At 37.4% G+C, this 25,770-nt stretch overlaps 2 protein-coding genes across 3 annotated transcripts; both read left to right on the top strand.

Annotated features, from left to right (window-relative positions):
• The first annotated feature begins 7,723 nt into the window (after window positions 1-7,723).
• On the top strand, window positions 7,724-9,531 carry LOC147863413 (F-box/kelch-repeat protein At3g61590-like). The gene has a single exon (XM_087319189.1). The coding sequence runs from the start codon at window positions 7,786-7,788 to the stop codon at window positions 9,220-9,222; it is 1,437 nt and encodes a 478-aa protein (XP_087175315.1). The 5' UTR covers window positions 7,724-7,785; the 3' UTR covers window positions 9,223-9,531.
• A 10,535-nt stretch (window positions 9,532-20,066) lies between these two features.
• On the top strand, window positions 20,067-25,770 carry LOC147863412 (phosphatidylinositol 4-phosphate 5-kinase 1-like). Of its 2 annotated transcripts, none has more exons than XM_087319187.1 (8): window positions 20,067-21,557; window positions 21,656-21,820; window positions 22,291-22,453; window positions 22,537-22,647; window positions 22,787-22,974; window positions 24,102-24,247; window positions 24,855-24,978; window positions 25,182-25,770. In XM_087319187.1, the coding sequence occupies exons 1-8, from the start codon at window positions 20,455-20,457 to the stop codon at window positions 25,483-25,485; spliced, it is 2,304 nt and encodes a 767-aa protein (XP_087175313.1). In that variant the 5' UTR covers window positions 20,067-20,454; the 3' UTR covers window positions 25,486-25,770. The 2 variants fall into 2 exon arrangements, with proteins under 2 accessions (XP_087175313.1, XP_087175314.1); XM_087319188.1 differs by having other exon boundaries at window positions 20,303-21,557; window positions 25,162-25,348.

Genomic DNA, 25,770 nt, shown 5'->3' with positions numbered 1-25,770 from the left:
AATGACAATTGAAGAATGATAGCATTATCACTTAATTGACAATGTCAACTAATCTTATAGGTCATATACTTGAGTTTTGGCATTTGTGGACATATACTCTCATACGAATTGTGTTTTGATAAAGGTCCCAAAAACAAAATTTGAAAATTCATTTTATTACAAACCTTCAAGATAATAATAAAACCCAATACACTATTGGTGTCATTGAACTTGTGAAATTTCTTTTATGCGCCTCAAAAAACTTAGACATGCTTAACATCCATGTTAAAAGCTTAAGTTACCAAATTCAAAACTTCCTAGTTGTCTTGTTATGTAATATCCAAAATTTAGAATGAAATCTAATTGATGCTACAAATATCGAGGATTTAATGAGAAAACTCTACAACCATCATTTGCATGAGAAACAAATTACATAAAGATTGATGGCAAATTACTATTAATAAACCAAAAGATGAATGGTAAATATGTGCTTTCGCTAACACTTTATGTTGATTACATAATACTCACAATTTGGACGAGGCGAAGGGTATAAGCATTCCATTCAAACCACTCATATTTCTTAACATTTATTGTGTTTAGAATTATTAAGTATCATACACTATCATAAAGGGGATATATACATACATATGCATGTATGTTTCCTACTCTATTCAGGCAAGTAGTTAATTCTCTTATTTAATTATACGCTTATTAGACCTAGCATAAACTATGTTATACATAGATCATCTCTTGTTCAAAGGAATCATACTTAAAGGTAATAAAGATGGTGTGCCGGTACCTAGGTTGATTTATGGTTGTGGACCGTGGTAATGTCATTGTGTACTATTGTGGATACTTCCGTAAGGTGCGCCTCTGATATATGTTGAAGCTTGTGTACGATGAGTTTGGGGTGGGAGTATGTTTATGGTTCACTTGGCCCTACATGTGTAGGGTTTTCCCATCATGGGCAACGACATGTAGGGATGGCTATAGAATAGATGTTTGAATGTGAACACATGTGGGGTTAGCCTATGATATTATGGCAAGGACACATATGAAAAATTTGTGGTATCAACCTATGTTACACATGGCCTTACAAGTGTGTAGAATATCTTTGTCATGGATGCACATGAGTAGGGATGTTGTACACTAGATGTTTGGAAGGTGAACACTATAAACATATTCCTTGACATTGACACATGAGCCATGGAGGTATAGCTACAAATGGCCATTATAGTGGCATGTTATTCTTGGGGCACTTATATTTACATTGATTATGATGAGGTAGGAGATAATAAAAAAGAGGGCAAAATGAGCAATTAGAATTGTTTATTGTTTCAATGTTGCTTAGGTAGAGAGAAGTAAAGAAATCGTGTGCACACATGTTAAGTGTGTTATGTTATGGCATAATTAACAACTCCATATTTTGTATATAGCTTGAGAGGCTTGTTGGTAACATCCTTCCGACACAATTAGTAACCTACACTTATATTTTGTGATTGTCAATGACAGGTCTTCATGGCGCATAGCCTAGTCCAACGAACCTCCGAAAAGTACCACGTGTGTGTGAGAGGATGGACAAAAGGCATATAAATGTTATTTCTATTCCTAAACTACCACTAAAGAAAAACTTGTGAAATCCAAGCTTTGCATTGTTATTTAGGATAGACCTAGTTGGCTAGTAATTGTCCTCAATACTAAATCAATATATTATTAGGATTTGTTAGACATGGGGGATTCAAGCATCAAGGTGTTACTCAAATCACATTCCCGACATTAGGTAATCTTTGGAGTATCGCATGGTTAGTAAGTTAATGCTAGGCCTTACATACATTCCACTCATATAAGGCCTTCTCCTATGATGTACTAACGGCTCCCTGTATCATTATATGACATTTACTAAACCTTCTCCTCCTCCGTGTGTGGTTCTCTAACTTGCAAAATGCACTCTCGTGAATTATACACTAACATACTATATACGTGTGTGAATATAAAAACTTACTTCGAGTCGTTCAATGAAGAAGTTAATTGCCTTGCAAAGCAAGATGCCAAGTTGACAGTGGCGACTCCTAATGCTAACAATAAATGCAACATGTATTTCCCTTAGAAACATCAAGACATTCCATTTGTTGACCATTTTATATGCACGTTTCTATTATTAAGGTATAATAGCTTTTAGCACAATTGTTGAGAGGGGTGACACATCGAGTATTAATGTTTACCAATGAAACTTTGAAAAGGACGCAAGAATAAATAAATGGCCATCGCGTTAAATTCTTGTAATATTAATGGAGAATGAATAAAACATTTTAATTTAGCGAGGAAATGCTTTTGGGAAGACACACTAATATTAGTGGTACATGGACTGCATACTTCTTGTACATAAAAGTAGTGAAACAAAAAGATATGATAATGTGGCACTTGAACTAGAAGATACACTCTTGATACTCTCCACTTCTTGATGGAAAAAGGTACTATGTCATGAATCGGAAAATGTTGCAACATCGGATCAAACATTTTTTTTCTGAAGATCGTGTGAGGTTCGACTAGAATAATGCACGACGAGTATTAGAGTTTATATTGCACTTCGCTTGGATATGGTGATGCATTACTTTTTTATAATGCATTCGTGTCATTTATTAATTGTTCGTTATGGAATACAAATCTATAAAGCCAATCGTTTTTTAGAAGAAAAGTAGACGAATTTGCACAATGCAATATAGTGCTACTAAGATGTTTGTGTAATGTTTTGAAGATAAAAAATATTGTTGCTGTTTTTCAAAAACATTGGACCCATAGTTTACAGTTCAAACCTTAAGGTCATCAAATTTATTTAGAAACTTATGACGAGGCAATCGAAAAATGCTAGATAAACATATATAATGTAAAGGTAAATATTTTTAATCTTGTTTTAGTATGTAATGTCTAGTCGGGAAAGGATGCATGATCTAAAACCGAAGCTCACCCAAGTAAAGCCTTCACATTGTAGTTTAGCATGCGAGAAGCAAGACATGATCTCAGACCAGAAAATTGACCATGTGAACACAACATCAAGCCTTGAACCCACAACTTCATTGTTGTAAATCAAGTTCTTCACTATTGTGACTTGTCACATGATTTAAGAAATAATTTATCAAATCAATGAAGAGATCTAAATCTCTTATATTATGTATTAAGAAATACATGTCTTAAAAGGCATACCTTACGGCAACAGAATAATGAAATAGTGATAATATATATATATATATATATATATATATATATATATATATATATATATATTATGAATAAGAAAAAATCAATCCAACAAAAAGTCTAGCTCACATTTTATTTTTTTAATCCTCAAACATAGGCCTTACAATAGCTTCAGATGCAAGGCTCCTCACAAACAACAATTTGGTATTTACAAAAATGGCGTAAGGATGTGTGAGGATGAAACTTTTCCCATTTGAAAGGACGTGGAAGAAAGTTTCCCCATCGAATACGACTCATAAGTTTTCCCATTTGATAGGACATGAAAGAAGAGAGTTTTCTCCATAGAATTGAACTCACAAGTAAGTTTTTCCATATGATAGGACTTGCACAAAATGTTTCCTATTTTATAGAATCCAAAACTAAACTTCCCCACGTCGTATAGGACTTGGTTCCATTTCATACATAAACCAAAACTATGCTCTACAATCTACTCAACACTCCCACGATATCATGGCGGGATTGCTTGGAAACTAAAAACAAATGCTCGTATGTCTAAAATTCAGATCATGCTTCAATATTGCAAAATAAAGGAGAATACCTTACATTTGCCAAATACTTTTGATGTTTATTTCAAGAGACGAGGTTTGTTTGATGTACAAAATTTACCCAAGATGAATCATTGTCTTTGTTGTCTTGATACCTTGATAGATTTCAATACCTCTTACATTTAATGCATCTTTCATTAGTCAGATCAATTGCCATTACACAATGCGCTCATGCTAGTCACATCCACTTCCATTGGATGATATGTCCTCCTGTCACGTAAACACATCGTGTAATATTGAATTTTTACATTGAAGCCTTTTCAAGAAAACATTGATGGCATTGTGGTACCTCTATATCTATGGTCAATTTTCACTAGTCAATCTCTCATTAGGCATGCCGCTGCCCGCATGTGGCATAAGTATACCACTCTACAAGTCTATGTTTAGCCTTTAGTCACATATACCTTATTTTTAAGTTTATTTTTAAGCCTTTAGTCACACAAGCACCTTAAATTGTCAAGTTAGTTTTTAAAATATCTCTTAATGATCGGAAATTGATATGAGAAACCAAGTTATTCTTGCAAGCCATATATTTACACCTTGAAACATTTTCAAATCACAAATTTGAAACCCATAACATCTTGACAATATGTTGTCTACATTAACCTTCAAAAGACCAAATTGTCGACTTCTTGTTGCAAGACAACTTAAGGTCTTTGTATCATTGGCCACATCGAGAATAACTCCATGAAGTGCCTTCAATGTCATAAAACACCAACGCATGATATGGTATCGACACATGCAATGCAAATTTGGTCATTGGTTACGTAGAGACTTGTTCAAACCTTAACCATTCCTTGAAGTATCGAAGAATCATAAATGCCTCGGAATTTAAGATATCGGTTATTTGTTGCCTCAACACCATGTGGAACTTGTGGTTGTGATTGATATTACACATGATCATATACAATGTGCAACTCTTCATACCCACACAACAACAACATTGATAACATGATCTTCATTGGTTGCACACATTGACAACATCCTTCAAGATGCCATATCAATATGGTTGCATCAATATTCAACTCCCATTGCACATCATTGATCGCATGAGATAATTTATACAAAAGTGCTCCATATAGTCATCTACATGGATCAAGTTCCTCAACATGATAGTAACTATGCTTATATCCCATTAAGCCACAACCTTCAAACGAGCTTTAGATGGCTTTGGTTGGTTAATTATTGAAGGTTACCCAATGTTGTGTTGAGTGATCTTGAGTCAAACTTGCACTGATGCTCGTTTCATTAGAAGACAAAGAAAGACCATACACTTTTCATAGTCCTAAATGAAGCATTGCATAGCAACAAATAGTGCATGAGAAAAGATGTAATAATGTCTCCCTTCTGGCTTGAGTGGGGGGGGGGGGGGGGGGGGAGTGTACCTAGGGAGAAATTATCTGGGGCGGGGAGCATGTACCTTTTTGTCTCGATTCAAATTGACTCCATAGCAATGAGATAGAAAAAGTGTTGAAAGGTAAAGAGAGATAGTATGAGAGCAAGTACAACGATGTGTGCGAAATGTAATGCTTTGGAGGATTTGTCTTCATTCTAAAAAATGTGATGTAATATCCTTCACTTTAGAGTGGAAATGAGCTTAAGGACCATGTAAAAAATCACATTTTGTCAAATCAACTAACCTTGAAATGGATGGTGTTACCCATAGTCGGTTGTCAATGTCGTTGGTCACCCCCCTATGTTGCTCATTGATAAATGTGTTGATGTGGATGTTGTAATAGTGAAATATGTCCAAACTATACTCTATTACTAATCCAACCAGCCAAAGAGTTACACAGCCGATGATCACTCACATGTCATTTCTTTATATGAAAGTGAACCACAAAACCACGAATGATCAACAATGCACACCAGTGTCTCTTATCCACTTTCCTCAGTCGTGGCACACCATTTGGTGTCAATATGCAGGTCGCTTCTTCTAAAAAGTAAGTTCCCTCAACCTCGAAAACTATTTCCCCACTCTAGATCAATGAATTAGTTTATATGTGTTTTTTGGATGTCTCTCCAGTAACGGTGTGGCTTATTGTGGAGATGTTTGCTCTTGGCGTAATATAAGTCTAAATAAAAGGCTTCCAATGTACTTAGATAGACCAAGAAGGTTAGTGTTTAAAACTCTTTAGGAAGTTTATCTTCAAGAAGGTTGGTTTTTCCTCGCTAAGATCTCAATAGAATAGCATCTGCCATCAATGGAGAACGACCCATCTACAAGGAGGATGGCAACATGGCATTGTTGCAACGGAATCGTGTCGATTCATATGCCTATCCATCCATCTTCCCTTGGAGATAGATACAATGTAGAGCCCCAATGAGGGTGGCAAGGAGGGCAAAAGGGAGATGAGAGAGTGAAGCAAGCAAGAGGGAAGGGGAATAGGCAAATATGTCGGCTCGAGAAATAGAACATGGCATTGTTACATGGGAATGCAACGGAGATGACAATAGGAGGACAAAAAAGGAGAGAATAATGATAATATTTGGGCGATGGACATTGCCCCATGTATGTATGCATCGTAAACGAGAGAGATGTAGACGGGAGCCATGTGAGAGAGCGAGACGAGGATTTGAACCAATGCATGTCTCGTAATTGGACCCAACACAATCTAAGTGGGTGGGGGGGGGGTTGTATTGAAGAGGGGAGGAGTCAGGACTATGGAGTGTGTGTGAAGGGATGGATAAAGACAAGACAAGACAAGACAAGACAGGACAGGACAGGACAAGACAGGACAAGACAAGAGAAGCGAGGGTGTGGGGTGGTGGTGCCAGGATTTGAACCCTGGTCAAGAGGATCCTGTTTTTTGGTTTTCTCTCTCCTTTTTTCCCGAAATTTCCCCCTGTCTAAAAAAAAACCTAAAAAAATAAAAAGAAAAACGACCCAAACAAATGACCTCACATTACTTCTCCCCCCCCCCCCCACCCTCTGCAAGCTCTAATGGCGACCTCCCAGAGAGACAGACACAGTATGTACATACATGATACATACATACATACTACTGTTTTCTTTATTTTGGATTGAGGTCACAGTGACTCAGAGAATGGACAGAAGCTGCTGAGTGAGTGAGAGAGAGGGAGAGAGATAGAGAAAGAGAAGGTATGTGTGTATGCATATCTATATATTGGTGTTTTTTTCTATATATTTATCCTTTTACTTCCTTTTCTCTTTCTTCTTCTTCTTCTTCTTTTCTTGTTAAAAAGAAAATCTCAGAAGTTAGGGGTTTTTGTTTTTTTCCTCTTCTGACGGATTCATTCATTCGTATCGGGAAATCAAATCAGTACATTGCATATGTACATACTGATACACATATACATATATATATATACACACACAGACCGCAGACACGCAGAGACAGAGAGAGAGATAGAAAGAAGGAAAGAAAGAATATAGAAACCTATACATACATACATATTGATACATATATCAATATGTATGTACACAACATGAATAAATAAATAAATAGTCATATACCCTGTCGCTCTCTCTCCCTCTCTCTCTCTCTCTCTCTCTCTCTCTAGTGGTAATAGAGATTTCCCGCTTAGGCTGCTCCTCGCTCTGCCATTTTCCATTGCTTTTGTCTTCCTCTTAAACCTTCCTTTTTTGGCAAAACCGCCATCCCCATCGCCATCGCCATCGCCATCACTGTTTCTTCTTCTCTTCCCCCTCCCTCCCTCCCTCCCTCCCTCCCTCGAGAGAGGGAGAGAGAGACAAAATAGTTTGTTTCTTAAATATGTATGGGTTCTTTTCTCTGCTCGATTTCATGAGTTGGGTTGCTCTTAGTGCGTCAGATTAGGGCAAATCTCCATCGCCCATCTCTATTTCCCATCTCCACCTCTTCTTCTCTGTAAAGAGAGCGAGATAGAGAGTGCGTGTGTTTGCACCTGTTATATCTCCTTCATCATATGTGACAATAATTCCTCTTTGATAATTAGAAAGGGGAGAGAACGAGTTTTGAACCTTCCTTTAATCTCTCAATATGATATACTAAATATAATGTAAATGGAGAGTCTAACGAGAAGCTTCCTTCCGCACCTCTTAGCAGTAAAAAAACATCAAGAGTGGGGATGGACGGACGGGTGGAGCGATGGGCGCTACAGTGTGAAACCGCCCATTGGGCCTCGAACTCAAACCAATTCACATTACGAGCAAGAAGGTGATTCCGATGAATTAGAAGAAGAATGTGATTTGTCTGTATCTCTTCCGGATGAGATTCTGGAGAAGATCCTTTCATCCCTCCCGATTGCAAATATCCTTCGAGCTGGAGTGGTATGCAAGAGATGGAATACGATCACTACTTCTAGAAGGTTCCTCTCTCTATGTGAAGAGAATGACCATGCTTCCTATGGCCCATGGTACTTCATGTATAGGGAAGCTCAGAGCTCCAAAGGGTTGGCCTACGACCCCAGTGCGAGGAAATGGCATGGTTTCACACTCCCATGCCCGGATGGAAATTGGGTCTTTGTCGCCTCATCCAATGGGCTTGTGTGTTTTGCCAATGTGTTGGATGGATATTCCCTTTATGTTTGTAATCCAATGAACAACATGTGGCGGAAGATGCCAGAGACTTATGGATGGTATTCAGATTACTATGCTGTATCATTGATGGTGGACAAAATCTTGAAGCATCAAGTGGCTGTTGTTGCTCGGTCCACCCAGATCCAGGAGGACTATTCTCGATGGGAATTTCGGATTGAGGTATGTGTAACATCATCATCATCATCACCACCACCGCCCATGCCAGTTTCATCATTGCCCACGTCATCATCATCATCATCTATGTCTTCATCATCATTTGCGATATCATCCCAGTCATCGTCCCCACCATCCTTGAAGTCATACATGTGGATCACACGAGTCAATACTGTGTTGATGGGTTGGAGGGGTGGAGACAATAGTGTTATTTGCAATGGTGTCTTCTATTGTGTCATCCACTCTACGGCCATGGTAGGTATAAGTGAAAGTCGCCATGGTCTGGTCTCATATGATCTCTCCACTGGTGTCCTTGAAGTTGCATCCATTCCTATGCCTTGTTGTCTCACATGCGTAAAGTTGATCAATTGTTGTGAGAAATTGATCATGGTGGGTGGCATTGGTAAGTATGATATAGTTCGTGGCATCGGTATATGGGAGCTCATTGTGGGTAGTGCTGGTAAGCTCAAATCCACCCATGATATTGGTATTTGCAGAGTGTGGAAAGAAATCTCGAGAATGCCCAACAAGTTTTTCCGAGGATTTGGGGAGTTCGATGATGTGTTCTCTAGTAGTGGCAGAGGAGATCTGATCTATATTCATGCTTATGGAAGTCCACAGTTGCTTCTATTTTGCCTCAAGCACCGCTCATGGCGATGGTCACAAAAGTGTCCGATGGTTAAGAAGCATCCATTGCATTTGTTTACAGGGTTTTGTTTTGAGCCAAACCTTAATGCATGCCCTTAGAGAAGGAGAAAAAATACTACAATATTTAGTTTTACATTGTTTTTTGCTATATATCTTTGGTGGATCGCCCCTGTTTTTTATGAGTTATTCATTTGCGAAAGGAAAACCGATTCTTGCCAATTTTACAAGGGGCTTGCCGCACCCAACAAGTTTTTGCGTTTTGCATTTTTCATTGTAAGGGTATATTCATTTTTTGGGAAGTATGAAGCATGTTTATGATGGCATGTTTGATATTAAAACTAGCTTGGTCCTCGAGAATTGCTCGAGAAATTGTTATTAATATGATCTATATGGTTGTTTCTTATTTGATATTGCATTGGAGTTGATGGTGACTGGAGTTATCCATTTTGTTTTCGAACACATCTTTCCATTATGTCTATATCAGTCTGATTCAATCTCAGGGTTCATAATTTTGATCTAGAAGTAAATGAATCAATGTGAAACAAGTTTATCAGGTTTATATGAATGTGTTATGTTCCATGACGGTGGCTGAAACTTCAAGGTGCTCATCTTGTTTTTTTGTCATCTCTTTCTATCATGTCAGTATCTGTAAAATTTCCAATCAGGGTTTATGATTTTGGTCCAGAAATATATATATATATGTGTGTGTGTGTGTGTGTGTGTGTGTGTGTGTCTGTGATTACTAGATGTATTGACTGGCAATATGTCCAGTTATTTGGATTTGTCTAAATGAGTGAACAGGAATTGGTTTTGTTATTTGAGCTACTCTAAAACTATGATACCTTGTTAATTGTCACTATGACCGATCATATTGCAGCTTATCCAGTATGTTATCATGTTACATTGCCTCTTGTATATATTGAACTTGTACAACATCGTCATAATTAATCACCCATGATATGTCCAGATGATGGTATGGAAACACAGTGCCTTTGCCAGACCAATGAATTTTGCATATGTTTGGTTGTCATTATGGAATATATCCTACCATGATTAGGTCTGCAATCTCATATGTATATATGGCTCAGCGAGGTTCTGTTGAGGACAACATGGAGCCGGGGTATGGTCCAAAGAATAATGGTGGCTCTGTGGTAGGGTCCAAGTTGTTGAATCTCATGTGAAAGGGGTGTCTGATGCATATCAAGCCCATGTCTTCATACTGCATTTGGGGAAGGTCTCTATCACCTTTGTGAGAAAAAATACGTCTTATGATGTTTCTTTTTTGTTAATGGCTCTCGGAAAACAACATTCAAGTGGAATGTGTTGGATCCAACAAGAATTTATCTTCGTTACAATATTTCTCTATTCACACAACTGCTAAATGGGTATCAATGGATTTTTATCTGCTTCAACATCTGAAAAAAGATATTGCTTATTTCCCAAAATTGTTTGCCTCAAGTTCAGTGCATAACATAATAAGTGTTTCCTACCATCGATGTTCTCAAGCCGCAAAGTTGAGGATTAAAATTGTTTTTTGAGCCAAGAATGGATATGTGACTCGTAAGACATTAAGATCCTTGTGCATGCGAGGCATACACCAATATTCAAGGTTTTAAGTTACAACATTTCAATTGTTTGTGAATGGCCAAAACTACTTTAGAAATTAGGACATTAGACATGAGGGTTTAGGGTTTAGGGTTTAGGTGAGGTTCTTTGTACATTTCATGGCTAAGCAATCACCTTAAAAAATGAATAAAAAGTACCAGCTAAATCATTGATTGCACCATATTTATGTGTACACGCACACAAGCAAAATTACTAGTTTCTATTATCTAATATTTCAGTTTACTTTCAATCTTTCTATACACAAGATCCACTAGATCTTTTAGTTCAAAACAACCTAAACTAGAGGATATCCAAAACTCTAGCCAATGTGAAGCATTTGTCGAGGTCAATGGGGATAATAGTTTGTCAACTTCATTAGGGAGGAACAGAAGGTTTATTCAAATTGACCCTCGTTCCCTCAAGAAGCATTAGAATGACTCCTTTATGAACTACATCTCTAAAAACTTTGTTATCTACATGATAGCCATGTTTTCGCCATTTATTGTACTGCTTATTGATTTCTTAAACTCTTCTACCCATCGTTTAGTCTTTCAATATTCTTATTTTCTTTACTTCGTGATTACAAATCACGCGAGTGCAACGAAAGATATTATCATATTTCTTGCTCATTTATATTTACTATTCCACCTATTTGTTAATTAATTTTGAGAATACAACACTCTAGCACTTTCATCCATATCCAATGTCCTAGGGTTGGTCACACGAGAGAATTGATTATTGATATTGGAATGAAATATATTCTCATATAACCAGGCTCGACGAACTTTATTTCAAAATTTGAGAGGAATGATCGACGTCTTAACTTTAAAAAAGAAAAACCTCAAACGACATTTTTAATCTTGAAAACCACCAATGTTGAATTGAAATGCGGATAGCGACAAAATTTTAAAGGCATATATCACAAAAACCTATAAATCTTAAACCATAAAAATGAATAAAGATAACGGCTTTAAAGTGGCTGCTAACTCTATTACAACCCATGGAGCGTGCCTCTTTCTATGTAAAAACTGAGCCAATCAAGTTGGAGAAAGTTTGTAACTTTTTCGAAAAGTTCATTGATTTTCACATTGTAAAAAAATGATACCATTATATTTTTCAAGGTTTTATACTCTCATGTGTGTATTCTTCTCGAAGAAATAAAAAAGGTATAGGGGACTGTAAAATTAGTACCAACATTATCGTAAATGTGGGACAAAAGAAGTGCATGGTATGGGTGACATGATTTAAGACAAGAACTAGACCCATCCATGCACACTTTGGTTCATTGTGAACTACTGATTCGATCACTATGATGGTAAAAATAAATAGAGTAACAATTCCCATAATGTAGGATACAAAACTCCCCCATAGTAACTAATGGTTAAGTGGACTTCATTGTATTTTATTTCTCATATCAATGTGTAATCCTCCAACAATGGAAAAACAAAATTGAGAAAAAGAAATCCAACCAATTGATCCTCAGAAATGAGGGAAATCGAGAGAGGCCATGTTGTCTCATGTAATGAATTTACTCTTTAATGTGTCATACCCAAGTGCATAGATGTAAAAAAGGAATTGCAAGGACCATGCCGTAGTGGAAACTTCAAACAACCACCTTGTGACTACCAATGTGCAAATACGAACATGATAGCAATGTGGCAAGTTGATGGGTGGTGTAAAGATCATACCGTTCAAAGGTTATGCTAATGTCCACCTGAGGCGAGAAAGCACTTGTATATATGTGGAGTTCATATAAATGTATGGCACAGTTAATTCAAGATAATGGCTCCATAAAATGGTGGATAATACTGAGGTCATATTAATATCTGCTCACACCAAATTAAAAAAATTGGCCCGCCAAGTGGTAGCTAAAATTACGACCACATTACTGTCCATTAAAGGCCAAACATAACAATGTTCCATTGGACATCCATTGTGTGGTCTAGAAGCATTATCGAATGTTCGAGGTTGATACCTAAAGTTGTCAAAGTAAAGGTATTGTCCAATGTATGCAAATGCTACATACTTTCAATGGGTAGTACATAGGTCCTACTTTTTATGTCTAATAGAGGCAAAACGTGACAATATTGGCTCCATCCGATGTGTAATACAAATAAGTCATATATGGTTGCTACGCCTCCATCATTTATGGTCGAGCAATCACAATGTTCACGTTTATGATTATGTGATGAGGCATCGATTTACTCAAATGTGACAAGGACACTTTCAAATTTCAGTGTTCTCAAATGTTATGATGCTAGATTTAAACTTTAGCTTTCAAGCACTATAAATCATGATAAGATTGAAATCAATGACAAATATTTCAGTCAAGACCCAAATCACTTAGAATCGGATATTATTGCATGTGTACAAATATAATGAGATGCTTTATATAAAGATTTCACCCCGAAAAGATGCTTCATGAGGATTCTTTGCTCTTTGCTAAGGAGAGTGTTCCTTGGGTACAACATCAACAAAATGCAAATGCCATAAGGCTTTCAAAAGGCAAACAAAAACCAAAATAAAACATGCATGTGATGTTTGATGCTTTGTAAGGTTTTTCACAATCACCGGCTTGAAGCACTCAACACATACGCTCAAACATAAATAGGGTTGTCTATGCAAACACATCCATAAGGTACATGCATATCATATAAATAATTTCCCCTTTTGTTTAGTGTACTTTACAAAAAATCCAATATCTCATACAAAATAATAGCTCCAAAACTAGGAGAACATTGGGGGCTTGCATGAAATGTTATATCATTGATGTACCTTTACATTGGAAGAGGGAGGCTAAAGTTTCAAGTAGATGTTGCCAAAAGCTTGTCATTTGAATTATCTTAATGAGAAGACTTCTTCTCTAGAACATACAGGATCACCCCATTTGGAGTTGGAGTATGAAAGTTATGGCGTTATCTTGGAGAACATAATTAGGGTTGAGTATGCAAACACGTCTATAAGGTACATGCATATCATACAAATAACTTCCCCTTTGTTTAGTGTACTTTGCAAAATCCAAGATCTCGTAGGAATAATTTGCAATTGTGATAATACATAAGTAGCTCCAAAACTAGGATAACATTGAGGGCTTACACGAAATGTTATATCATCGATGTACCTTTACATTGCAAGAGGGTGGCTAAAGCTTTAGGCAGATGCTACCAAAAGTTTGTCATTATAATCTTAGTGGGAAAATTGTAGAGCATCAACAATCGCCCCATTGGGAGTTGGGAGTATAAAATTTGTCGATTTGTCTGGAAAAATCCAATTCATTTGTCTAGATGAAATTCAAGCTTATTCAAACACTCAAACGGAGCAAGATTTCCATGTTCGTAAAGTTGTACATTGATGGTGGAAAAAGTTTCATAACAGAAGCCTATTTTACATCGATTTTGAGAGAATCATTTGGAATGTTCCATGTGCCTAAAACTCCCAACTATTGATCCCAAATTTAGCATTTTACTTAATTCTCCATGAAGTTCCATGACCCTTTCTTTCATCTTCTTTGAAAACTTTCCAAAATATTTTCCCATTTGCTAATCCAAACACAAAGCCATGGTATGCTAGAAAGTTGGCTAGGAAAACAAAGCTTACATCATACAATGATTTGAGAAAATGAAATGATCAAACTGCTTTGTAATATTGCAAATCAGTTTGATCATTTCATTTTGCAAAGTCATTTTTTAGGAGTAAAGTGTTGGTATGTATCATTATCAAAACTTGTGCGAGAGACTTAGGACAATGCTTTAATTAGGTTCCAAACCTCAAACTTTACTGTCATGCCATTATGTTAATGCATTAAAACTTAAGATTTAATAGGGTCAGCTAGTGGATTTACCATAAACATGTTGTTACATCGCGTTGGTTGGAATGTACATACGAAATTATTTCTCACAATAGAAAACATGAGCGTACCCCTCCTAGATACTCTAAGCTGATCATTCTCCATGAGTCAAATTTCGGAGATGGTGGGATTATATGCCATGATTTCTTATTTGAGCCTCATTCATTGCAAACGTTCATACTTGTAAGCTCTGACTCATAATGTATTTAGGGAATTGTTACAAAACCGGGGTTAGAAATGTCCCTTGAGATTGTGTGCCAATACATATTTGTTTCATGTAATCATGATGCTTCTCAAAGAAAAATTAGTGTGGTAATTTTTTGCTAGCTTTCCGGTTCCCATGTTTGTTGTTGAACTTTTATTTCACTCATGTGTATGCTCCATTGTTGTAAACTTGTATGTTAGCAATCCATTTAGTTCGAGCTAAATGCACAGTGGTTAAAAAAATGATGGGAACATTTCCCAAAGTCCATAATCATATTTGCTAGAGTTACTCACCTAGGTTGTTGCCAATGCGTATTTGCAATGAAACTTAGCAAGTGATTTGAGTGGTAAATATGTGGAATACATTAAAGAATACGGCTCGATTAATTTTGAGGCATTAAACTTAAGCAATTGAGTTTAATGCATCATATTTCTTCGATCTCAATACTCAAGAGCAACTTGATGGGGCACTCCTCATGCACATACAAACATAAACATAAATTAAGGGATAAGACTCGTCATTACTCGTGAACACATAGAATTTATATTCCTTCACCAATAGTAAATACATATAATGTAATGCTCAAGGGCACGAAAACACAAAATAGTGCCTTCATGCTAATGTGTCGATACGAACTCTTTTATGAGAAGAGAACAAAATTCTATGTGAGAATTTTGCTAACTAATGCAAAGTTGTGTTTTTTTTGGTAAAAAAATTAAAATCGACATGAGAACATTAGAGAATATTATAAAGGTATATCACTTTCTCATAAGCCCGTACCATTTGATGCAGGAAAAGGGGAAGTTGGCCAGTTGCTAGTCTCGCAAAGATGCATTGGAACTTAACGGTTGACCTTCGAGTCGATTGTGGGGGCTAGAAAAAAAAGGTTAGTTGGAGATGTAGGGGCAGGAGTGGACAAGTTTCTCGAAATTTGTCCCCACGGCCAAGAGAGGACACACACACACACACACACACACTCTCTCTCTCTCTCTCTCTCTCTCTCTCTCTCTCTCTCTCTCTCTCTCTCTCTTTGCATATATATACATTGTTACAACTTACTCCTTACCCCTCCTTGTGTCTTTCCAACGTCTAACCTTATTTTATTCATTCAACACACCCCACTCACATCGAGGAGACACGCCTCTCTCCATTCGTGCACGCATATCGAGCCTCTCATTTTAGTTTAATTTGGTATATAGTTTAGTGGAAGGGCCGGCCTTAGTAGTTTAGTTGATTCATACATTAAGGGGAGGGGGAGGGGGGGGGGCAATCTCAATCTTCTTTTCTGATGAATGAATATGTGGAAATATGTACATGAGAAGCGACGGTTAGGTTCTAGTATTAAAAGTTCTTGTGAGTTGGTTGAAGTCATAGAGAGAGAAGGTTGACAACATTAGTCATGCTAGACTTCATGTTCCTCTTTCTTTAACTCATGACCATCACCATCACCATGATCCTCCTTCTCCTCCTCCTCCTCTTCACATTGCAATTGGATCCACTAGAGATGATTTGGGTGTCGGAAGCGGCATCTACTACAATGAAATCGGGCAACATGTCGGATAGTTGTCCGAGGCCGGATTTCCGGCGCGTGCGCTTGGAGTTGGGGCCTTGCCTCGACCAATTCCGTGTGCCGGAGATATATGCGTCCCCTCTGCGGCCCACCTCATGCTGCTTCAATGAGAGTGCGAGGTGTTGCCACGGGCTTCGTGCTGCCCTGCCGATTGGCGATGCGTGCGTGTGCAGCTTCCTGTTGCACACGCTCCGCTCCATGAGGAGCCTGCCTTACACCCTCGATGTGCGCGCCGCTCTCCACTCCCTCTCCACACAGTGTAGCATTGACTTCTCGGCTGGCAACATTAGATGCCACCTACAATGATTTACCCCTCCTCTGAAGCATTCCCTTCTTTAATGGGGATTTTGGAACATTCATCACAACAACATTCATGTGATTAGGAGTCAACCCATTCATGATCAATGTGATAATATCCAACAGGTACATGTTGTAACTAGTAATGTAGGTGTCTTAATGAACATGTAATGTAAAATGTTGCCTTTTGTAAGGCCCATCCATGTCTTGGTATTGTTTGACTAGTTAGGGGGATGGAACACCCAGCTAGATAGGACTGTGTCTTACCATTGGTTAGATATAGAATCGATTTGGTGGTGAAAATGATGACATCTTTGCGAACCTTCCAAATTCAACTATTATGTTCTTGAGGGCTCGGAATTAGAAGAATATAAGTGTTTATTATTGCATTATCTACCTCTTGTATGTCAAAAAAAAAGATAAGATATCAAAAGGTGGGATCGGGTCAGGGCATTCCATTGTTTGGGGCTACTTTGGCTATACATTTAGCAACATTGAAATTGTTAGGCGATAAGATAGATGCGCCATGAAGATAAAATCTGTTTGGGGCTTCTTTGGCTACATATCGAGTGGCCTTGACAACATTATCCAATAAAAAGATAGACGAGCCATAATAATGTCACCAATAATGCCCACGTTGCACATACCATGAATCCTTTGAACACGGTGCATAAATTCAATGTGTTTGCAAGGCAAAGCATCATACATTACCTATCACCTTTATTGACGATGCCAAGAGGAAAGTGTGGGAAGAGCTAGGATGAAGCCTTCCCAACTATCTAGTATGGTTCGTGGCAATGGACCTAGAGAAAGGAGTGAAGTTGAAAACTCCATGGCCAGACGTTGGTGGGGAATTCAATTTCCTATGCTAGCCTTTTCGTGGAGCTCAAGGAATGTGCAGAAAGGAGGTTTAAACTATCCAAACCCCTTAGGTTTTCGTCAACAATGACATCCCTAATTTGAGCACAACCTATCCCACTAACTTTTGTGCAAAAGGGTGAGGCAAGACCATTGGAACGATCCAAAGGTTTCACCATAGACATGGCTATAGCATTTTGGTGTGCACCAACATCCATCCCACCTATGCAACAACCCCCAAATTGTCATCACCAAATCAAGGTCATAATTGGTCATGTATGAGACATTGATGTCCCTTTGGAGACTTTTCGCATCTTTCAAGAACATGTCATTTCTTGATTAGAGGTTGTTGTGGTTAACTAGCGTAATTTCAAGGGTTTTTTTTTTTTGAAAGAAAGATACACCTTAGTATATTACTTGAGAAATGTACATATAGAAAACAAAAGGAGACACTTTATCTCACCTCTATTGTAATACAAAGGCTAATACCAACATCTGATCAAATAGATGATATGATATAAGAAACAAGTGGAGCACAAACTACAAGCCATGCAATAAAAAAGAAGGTATGGCATAATTTCAAGGGTTTTAGGTGGTATGCTCTTTTCTTTTCTTTTATTGTTTATGTAGATAGTAGTGGAGCCAACAACTCGAAGCGTTAATATTAATGTTGGCCATTGTAGGCCATTTTTTCCTCTTAGATAGGTTAACAGACATATTTTTGTTCTTTGTGTGCATTTCTTCAAACATCCATATATTTGACTTAGCTTTCAATAATGTATTGTTATCGATCATTATGAAAGAGTGTTGAAATAAAATACACATGCATCTTTCTTTTCACAAGCAAAATATGACAATATAAATGACACACTTACTATTCAAATGGCTAATCTATTTTTGACAAAAACTTCCAATTGCTTTCCATCGCTACTTTCAAGAATAAAATATAATACGAACACATATTCATACACATTTTATGTGTATAAATATCTATATATAGAGATTGTGATCTAGATGAATATAAAATGCCGTTATAATGTACATAGGTATTAAATACATACATTTATAGACTCCAAAGGAATACATGTGTACATGTAGACGTCTACATCATACAAACATATAACTTTATACGAGTATATATTTCCATGTCACACAAGCATATATAAATATGGGTCTATAGTCGAGGGTGGATAATAGAGAGAGATTTGCATGCATACATGTATGGTATAAATTGTTTGACATGTCAACCGTTGCATGCTCACATACGATCATAGACACCCAAGTAGCCAACACAAAATTCAAGTGTGCTTGAGTGGACATGAATGAGTGTGTGCCAATAAGCAACATGCAAGTGAGAGAGTATGCGAGCATGATCCTGGTATCATGTGGTAGACCATATAATCAACCTCTAATAAAAATGCCATAACTATCATGCGTGCGATGACGACATGTACAAAAGTCACGTTTGCATATCACATGATGAGAGGATGCGCTATCACACTACAACATGAATTCAATTTATATAGCATATCATCCACAAAATGTTCATATATGCGAGTCATTGTTGGCGGGCATGAAGAAAATAACACTTTCGAGAAAGCACAAGATCAAGAGAGGAAGGGCACAGTAACGATGCTACATTACGTGACTTCAAGATTGTGATATATCTATCATTGAGAGATTTCAACATGTGATTACACGCGCAAATGAATGCATGTAAATGGAAGCCCTTGATTGAAGTGTATTGTTGGTGAGCACGAGCAAATGAATGCATGTAAATGAAAGCACATGATTGATGAGGGCCTCCTCCAATACATAAATGGATGGAGACCCTCGGACCCCCCCCACCACCACGCAAGTTTTCCAATGACCCCCCATCTCGAATTGTTTACACACGTACGTGCCACTAGCTCTGTGGTCTCTAGAATCCCATATGGTCCATTGGTCATCAAATACATACATATAAATTATATATGTACAAAGACGAGAGACCTAGAGCCCATTACTTCTTCCATGGTGATCGCAATATTCTTTTCTCCATCTCCCATGACCATCTTTCCCCATTGTCTCATCTGTTTTGTTGACACAAAGATTGATCAGATCTCAATACGAAAAGGAAAATATTTGGTGTACTATCGCATTTAAAGCCTTGCATTTTTTGTAAGGTTTCCATTAAAGTGGGCTTCCTCTACAAGGATATTTAAAGGTTTCCACTACAAGAATACGTACTGCATTTTTTTCCATTAGAGGTGTTGGTGTTTTCACAGAGATCTTCAAGTTATCCATGAGAAGTTGTTTCTTGTCATGAAAGACAATACAAAATTCCATTAAAAGCTGTGGTTTTGCGTATATAATCTTGCTGGATCCTTGATTGATTCCTCTACAAGGATCTTCAAGATTTTCAATAAAGCTGATTCAAGGTTTCTTATACAGAGAATTCAAGGTTTCCATTAAATCTGTTTTTTCTACAAGGATCTGAAAGAGGATTATGCCAGACGTTGTTTCTTCTACAGATATATGCACGAGCTCCATTAAATCATTGATTTCCCTGGTGCATAATCTTGGTGGGTGTTTTCTTCTTCATTAGTTTTTAATCTTCTTGACCTAATTGGTATATTGGATATTCAAACCGTGGCTAATACGAATGATGCTAATGCTGCCCGGAAACTACGGCGCTGCCGTGTTTTCAAAGGTATTTCACATGATTTTCCTCAATTTCAAACAAAAGGAAGTGTAGTTTCCTCAGAGTTTTTAGTGCAATGTGAGTTATTTGATAGAGAAAACAAGGATGGCTACCTTCATTGTGCTCATGACCTGTCCAATTCACTAAGAGAATTTTCCGGGGAAGCGGAAAAAGACTCATTCTCTGATGAAGGAGATGATGCATCATACGGTAGGGACACCTATGTTAGTCCTGATGGTTTTAATTCCAACGTTTTTGAAGAAAAAATGCTTCAGAACGGAGACATCTATGTTGGCTTGTTGTGTGGTGGTGTTCCGGAAGGATCTGGAAAGTATTTGTGGTCAGATGGATGCATGTATGAAGGACAATGGGAAAGTGGAAAGATTACTGGACTGGGTAGAACCTCATGGCCTTCAGGAGCAACGTATGAAGGTAACTTCCGGGCCGGGTTTCCTGATGGAATAGGGACTTTTATGGGTGTTAATAGCAGCATTTATAAAGGAAATTGGTCTATGAATATAAAAACAGGTTATGGAACAAAGAGTTATGAAAATGGAGATGTATATGAAGGTTCATGGAATGAAGGCATGCCTGATGGTAAGGGAAGATACATTTGGAAGAATGGGAATGAATATGTTGGTGAATGGAGACTTGGTGCAATGAGTGGAATAGGTTGGTTAAGATGGGGATGTGGTGATAATTATGACGGTGAATGGTTGGATGGACTCCAACATGGTCATGGAGTTTACACATGGGCAGATGGTAGCACTTATGTGGGCACGTGGAAGAAGGGTCTGAAAGATGGAAAGGGTACATTCATTCCACCTAGACAGAACCCCTTAGTAGGCCAGCTTGATATCGAAGAACATGAAATTATTACATATGAAGAGAGATCATCACTAACGTCATCAAGATCCAGCCCACATATCCTTGTGATTCAACAATTGGCTGAAAGGATTTCTGGAGAATCTAGTTGCGAATCTTCCATAGACAAGCTTACATGTGGTAGTGAAACCTCAACAGGCTGTGAAGATGCGCTAGAGAATTGTCAGTCACATGATAACCAATGGAATATTGATGGCTCATTTGTAGGTGCCTTCGGGCAGGGGAATGAATCCAAATTCTTCTCTATTCAAGATGAGTTTCCAACACGATATCATTTAGCAGAACAAGCTATTATGATGTCTCCAATGGTTGAAAGGCTATATGTTGAAGGTGTGCTGATTAATGAGCTTCTGAAAGGAAATCCAGCAAAGCCTTTCTGGACGTGTATAAGTCAACACATTGAAGAGCCACCAAAACCTGGAGAAACAATTTCCAAAGGGCATCAAAGTTACGACTTGATGGTGAACTTGCAGTGTGGGATAAGGTGCTATTTCATTGTTTAAAAATCATAACATACACTAAACCTGTAATGGTTTAATTGATGCCGTTGCCCTTTGTAATTGTTATATTGCGTTATCCCAGATATACAGTGGAGAAGACTACATTAGAGCCGGAGCATGAAATTGACTCAACTGATTTTGGACCAAAAGCAAGGATCTGGAAATGCTTTTCCAAAGAGAGTTCTCAATTTACTCCACACCAATCTGTTGATTTCAAGTGGAAAGATTACTGCCCAATGGTTTTCAGGTTTTATTTTACATCATTTCCATAGAGCTCATGACTATTGTTTAAAGCAGCTCTTCTCTTATAGACACATTTTTCGTTGGATTCGGTTTGTTTGATGTAATTTGTGCAAATCTTGCAAGTAAGATTTTTTGTTCAGCTAATTTTGGTTGAGCATTTTTGAAATGCATTTCTACTGCTTTATTTACATCGACATCAATTTCCATTTGCATTTTTAACTTAATAGTTATGGGAAACCCTCCAGTGCCCATTCTTATTTCTGTCTTCATTTAATTTGGCTAATTTTTAATGATTGGGTATCCACCAAATCAGTGCTTGAAACGTGTTGATCAAAGTGCTTAATGCATGCCCATGTGCTTTAGAGTTATAGTCCATATACATAAAGCCATTCTAATGATGTAAATTTCAGATCCCTTTTATGTGCAAAGATTTCACTAACGATATGTTTAATTAAATGAGTTAATTTTGTCCAGACACTTGCGTGAACTGTTCAAAATTGATGCCACAGCGTACGTGCTATCTATTTGTGGGAATAGGTTGAGGGAGTTATCGTCTCCAGGAAAGAGTGGGAGTGTATTCTATCTTTCTCATGACGATAAATACATGATAAAAACAATTCGCAAATCTGAGGTCAATGTGCGTATTTACTTCGGACTTCTGAAATATGGCGTTTTGTACATGGTTTTATAGCTTTATATATTTTTAGTTTATATCATCAGGCATTGCTTGGAATGCTTCCCAATTATTATAGACATGTCCAGACCTTTGGAGATACCCTTATAACCAAGTTTTTTGGACTTCATCAAATCAAACAAATAGGCGTTCATAAGGTATGATGAATGTATCATTTTCCTTGTGCTTACATATGAGCAACATATGGACAAGAGAGATTGATTTCGCTGCTGATGAGATGGTAGCTCTTGTAGAAACTGTTGGTTTCAGCGCTTAAATCATACGTGGCTCTCGTAGGTTCGCTTCGTAGTAATGGGAAATATGTTCTGCACAGAACTTCCCATCCATCGAAAATTTGATTTGAAAGGGTCTTCACATGGAAGATACGCAAATAAGGTGGACATGGACGAAAATACAACTTTTAAGGACCTTGATTTGGATTTTGTATTCCGCCTACAACCATCATGGCACCAGACTTTGATCAGGTAGCTTTTCTTCAAGAATATATTGCTGTTTGGCTAGAGTAGAGTCTTTCTTATACTTGGATGAGGAAGAATTAAATTGTACATTGTGGTTGTTTCCAATAATATTTTTGAAGGGAGGGAATTTAAAGCTTCCTGCGTGTACTTTATATAAGATATTTGTTGAGTGCAGAAATCAACTCTTTCTTGACAATGAAACAAAGAAGTTTGGTCATGGTAATTGGAACTATATAAGTTCCCCTTCTCATGATACTGTTAATCATGTACTAGAAATGTCATTTCAAATTGTGGAAGCCTGTCACAAGATTTGACAAAATAAGGAAATCCAGGGATTGAAGCTGTTTCAAACAAGAGCATATAAAGATAGAACCCATTCATTGGTTCAATACTTGTATGATTTTTTCTGTAACACATTCTTCTTTTAATTTGTGGGCATCAAGGATGCTGTGGCTCAAGGAAGTTCAGTTCAATGGTTTTCTTTTATTGAGCGTAAATGGAAATATTAACATTTGAAAAAGGAAGATACAGTAAAATATCTGGTGACAAACCCTTGGAAAAATGGGAATCAAAATTCAAGCAGGTGTTTATTTCATTCTCATAATCAAATCCCAAAATTTCAGTCACAAAGCCACCGTCATGCTTTACAATCTCATCTGATTTCAGTTGCGGTTTTTCTTTAGCTTGCTACTCACCTTTAGACCCATGGCATCTCATCCTTGAGAGTTATACTCAAGTCCTTTATCGTGACTAAGCACACACTTGTGTGTGTGTCTGTCTTTGATCTTGACTCTCAAATTTTCCATGTGATGATTCTGAGTATTGCTCGACGCTTCAATGTTTGGCGTCATAAAGAGAGAAATGAAATGTTATGTCAAAAGGTCAGAGTTACATATGAGAGCAGAAATTATATCCATGTGAATCTTATAGAATATCTGGTCAGACCAAAACGCAAAATAAAGTGTACCTAAACTAGGTAGCTTCCAAGTAAAACTAGAGAGAGAGAGAGAGAGAGAGAGAGAGAGAGAGAGAGAGAGAGAGAGAGAGAGAATAACGTTTATTAGAGGCTGAGATCATACGAAATCTAGCAGAGTGTGTGAGACTGAGAAAGGAAGACATATTCTATTGTCCAGGCAGATTGAATGTGATTGCAAATTCTTGGAGAGCGAAGGAATCATGGATTACAGTCTCTTGTTAGGAATTCATTTTCGGCCTCCTCAGTTCTCCACTATTTTCACTTGGGACCATTCTCAACCAAAGGATTTGCTTCTTGCTGATGGTATGTGGAATGAGCCTCAACACAATCTTATGCATATGTATGTTATTGTTTCATCACTTTTTTTGCGACATTCCCAAAAACTTCAACACTGATTTCCATGTCTATATCACCATGATACAATCATGCCATTCAACTGGCCATATTTCATGTTAGCAATTTGCAGTTATGCCCCAATAGTGTAAAATGTGTTTGCTATTGTAACAAAACCATATCCTGGAAGAAGTAGGATTATTTGAAACAACAAAAGTTGCCATTGTTGCAGCCTCTGTTTGTAATTCGTTAAACTAGGCATTGTCTTTTTCTTGTAATGTAGGGAGTTTTAATAGCAAGCTCATTGTTGTGGTCTCTCTAATTAAACACCTTTAATGCCGGAAATTGTAGTCATCTTGATGAAACTTTTATTATGCTATTGAGCATAATTTTCTCTTATTGTGATAATAAAACCGCAAATAGTGTAATTCATTCATTTTAACTCTATTTTGTGGATAGTTGTTATGAATCATGATAATATTTAGTGAAAGTCGGTTTTTCTATTTCAAGTGCTTATAAGGGATTTGCAGTTGGAGGTTATGCTTCTTAATCTTTGACTGGAAATTTCTGATTTCAGCATCAAAAAGTCTTGGAACAGTTGCAAATGAAGCTGATGAAACAAAACTAGTTTCTTGGAACCCACATGTGAGAGGAAGCCCAAGCAATGAAGAGACCAACTTGTTTTCTCCAGGAGCTACCAGGTTTTTGGATTTTGATGCTTTTGCCTTGGTATATATGAAAAACGATCATGTTTTGGATATTACAGAATACCCCCCTTTAATGAGTATTCCAGCATTTGTTTTAAATGTAGTATATCCATATAAATATTCAAGCGTATTTCTGTGTTCTATGGGAGTTAGAAAGCTGAAGCATTACAAATACAGAAATGGCTATTTTTGTGAAGGTTACAAATACAATTGGGGGTAAACATGCCAGGAAGAGCTGATCGCCGACCTGATTTGTGGAAAGAAAATCCTCACACCACAAGGGAAGGCCACCTTGGGGAATCACATGATGTGGTACTCTACTTCGGAATAATTGATGTCCTACAAGTATATGATATGGGAAAGAAATTGGAGAATGCCTATAAATCTTTCCAATTTGAAGCCTCGTCTATCTCAGCTATAGATCCTTATGCTTATTCACGTCGTTTCCGAGATTTCATGTGTCAAATATTTCTGGATACCCGAGAAAGAGAGAACATGTAAGCAATGCAAATAATATGTAGGGAGCTACGGTATAACACATCAGAGCATCCATATATCAATCAACATGTTATTTACCTAATCCATTATTTTCACACAATTGTTTTTCCATTGTGGGGTTTCATTATGGAAACACCATGGGAGCTCACTTCATTGTTAGAAACTTCGACAAGTATGATGAAGTCATGCCAATAATCCCTATGTAGAAGGTTGTATCTCATCCTTGTGGTGTTGTAATATGTTTGGTTGGTTGCAAACATATAATAACACGATTTATAACTTGTTTCA

This window comes from Azolla caroliniana, unplaced genomic scaffold, assembly GCF_043228905.1.
Source record: "Azolla caroliniana isolate FFs.n. ecotype wild unplaced genomic scaffold, voAzoCaro1.0.p SCAF_5, whole genome shotgun sequence".
Lineage (NCBI taxonomy): Eukaryota > Viridiplantae > Streptophyta > Polypodiopsida > Salviniales > Salviniaceae > Azolla > Azolla caroliniana.
This window is presented reverse-complemented; position numbering and strand designations above follow the sequence as displayed.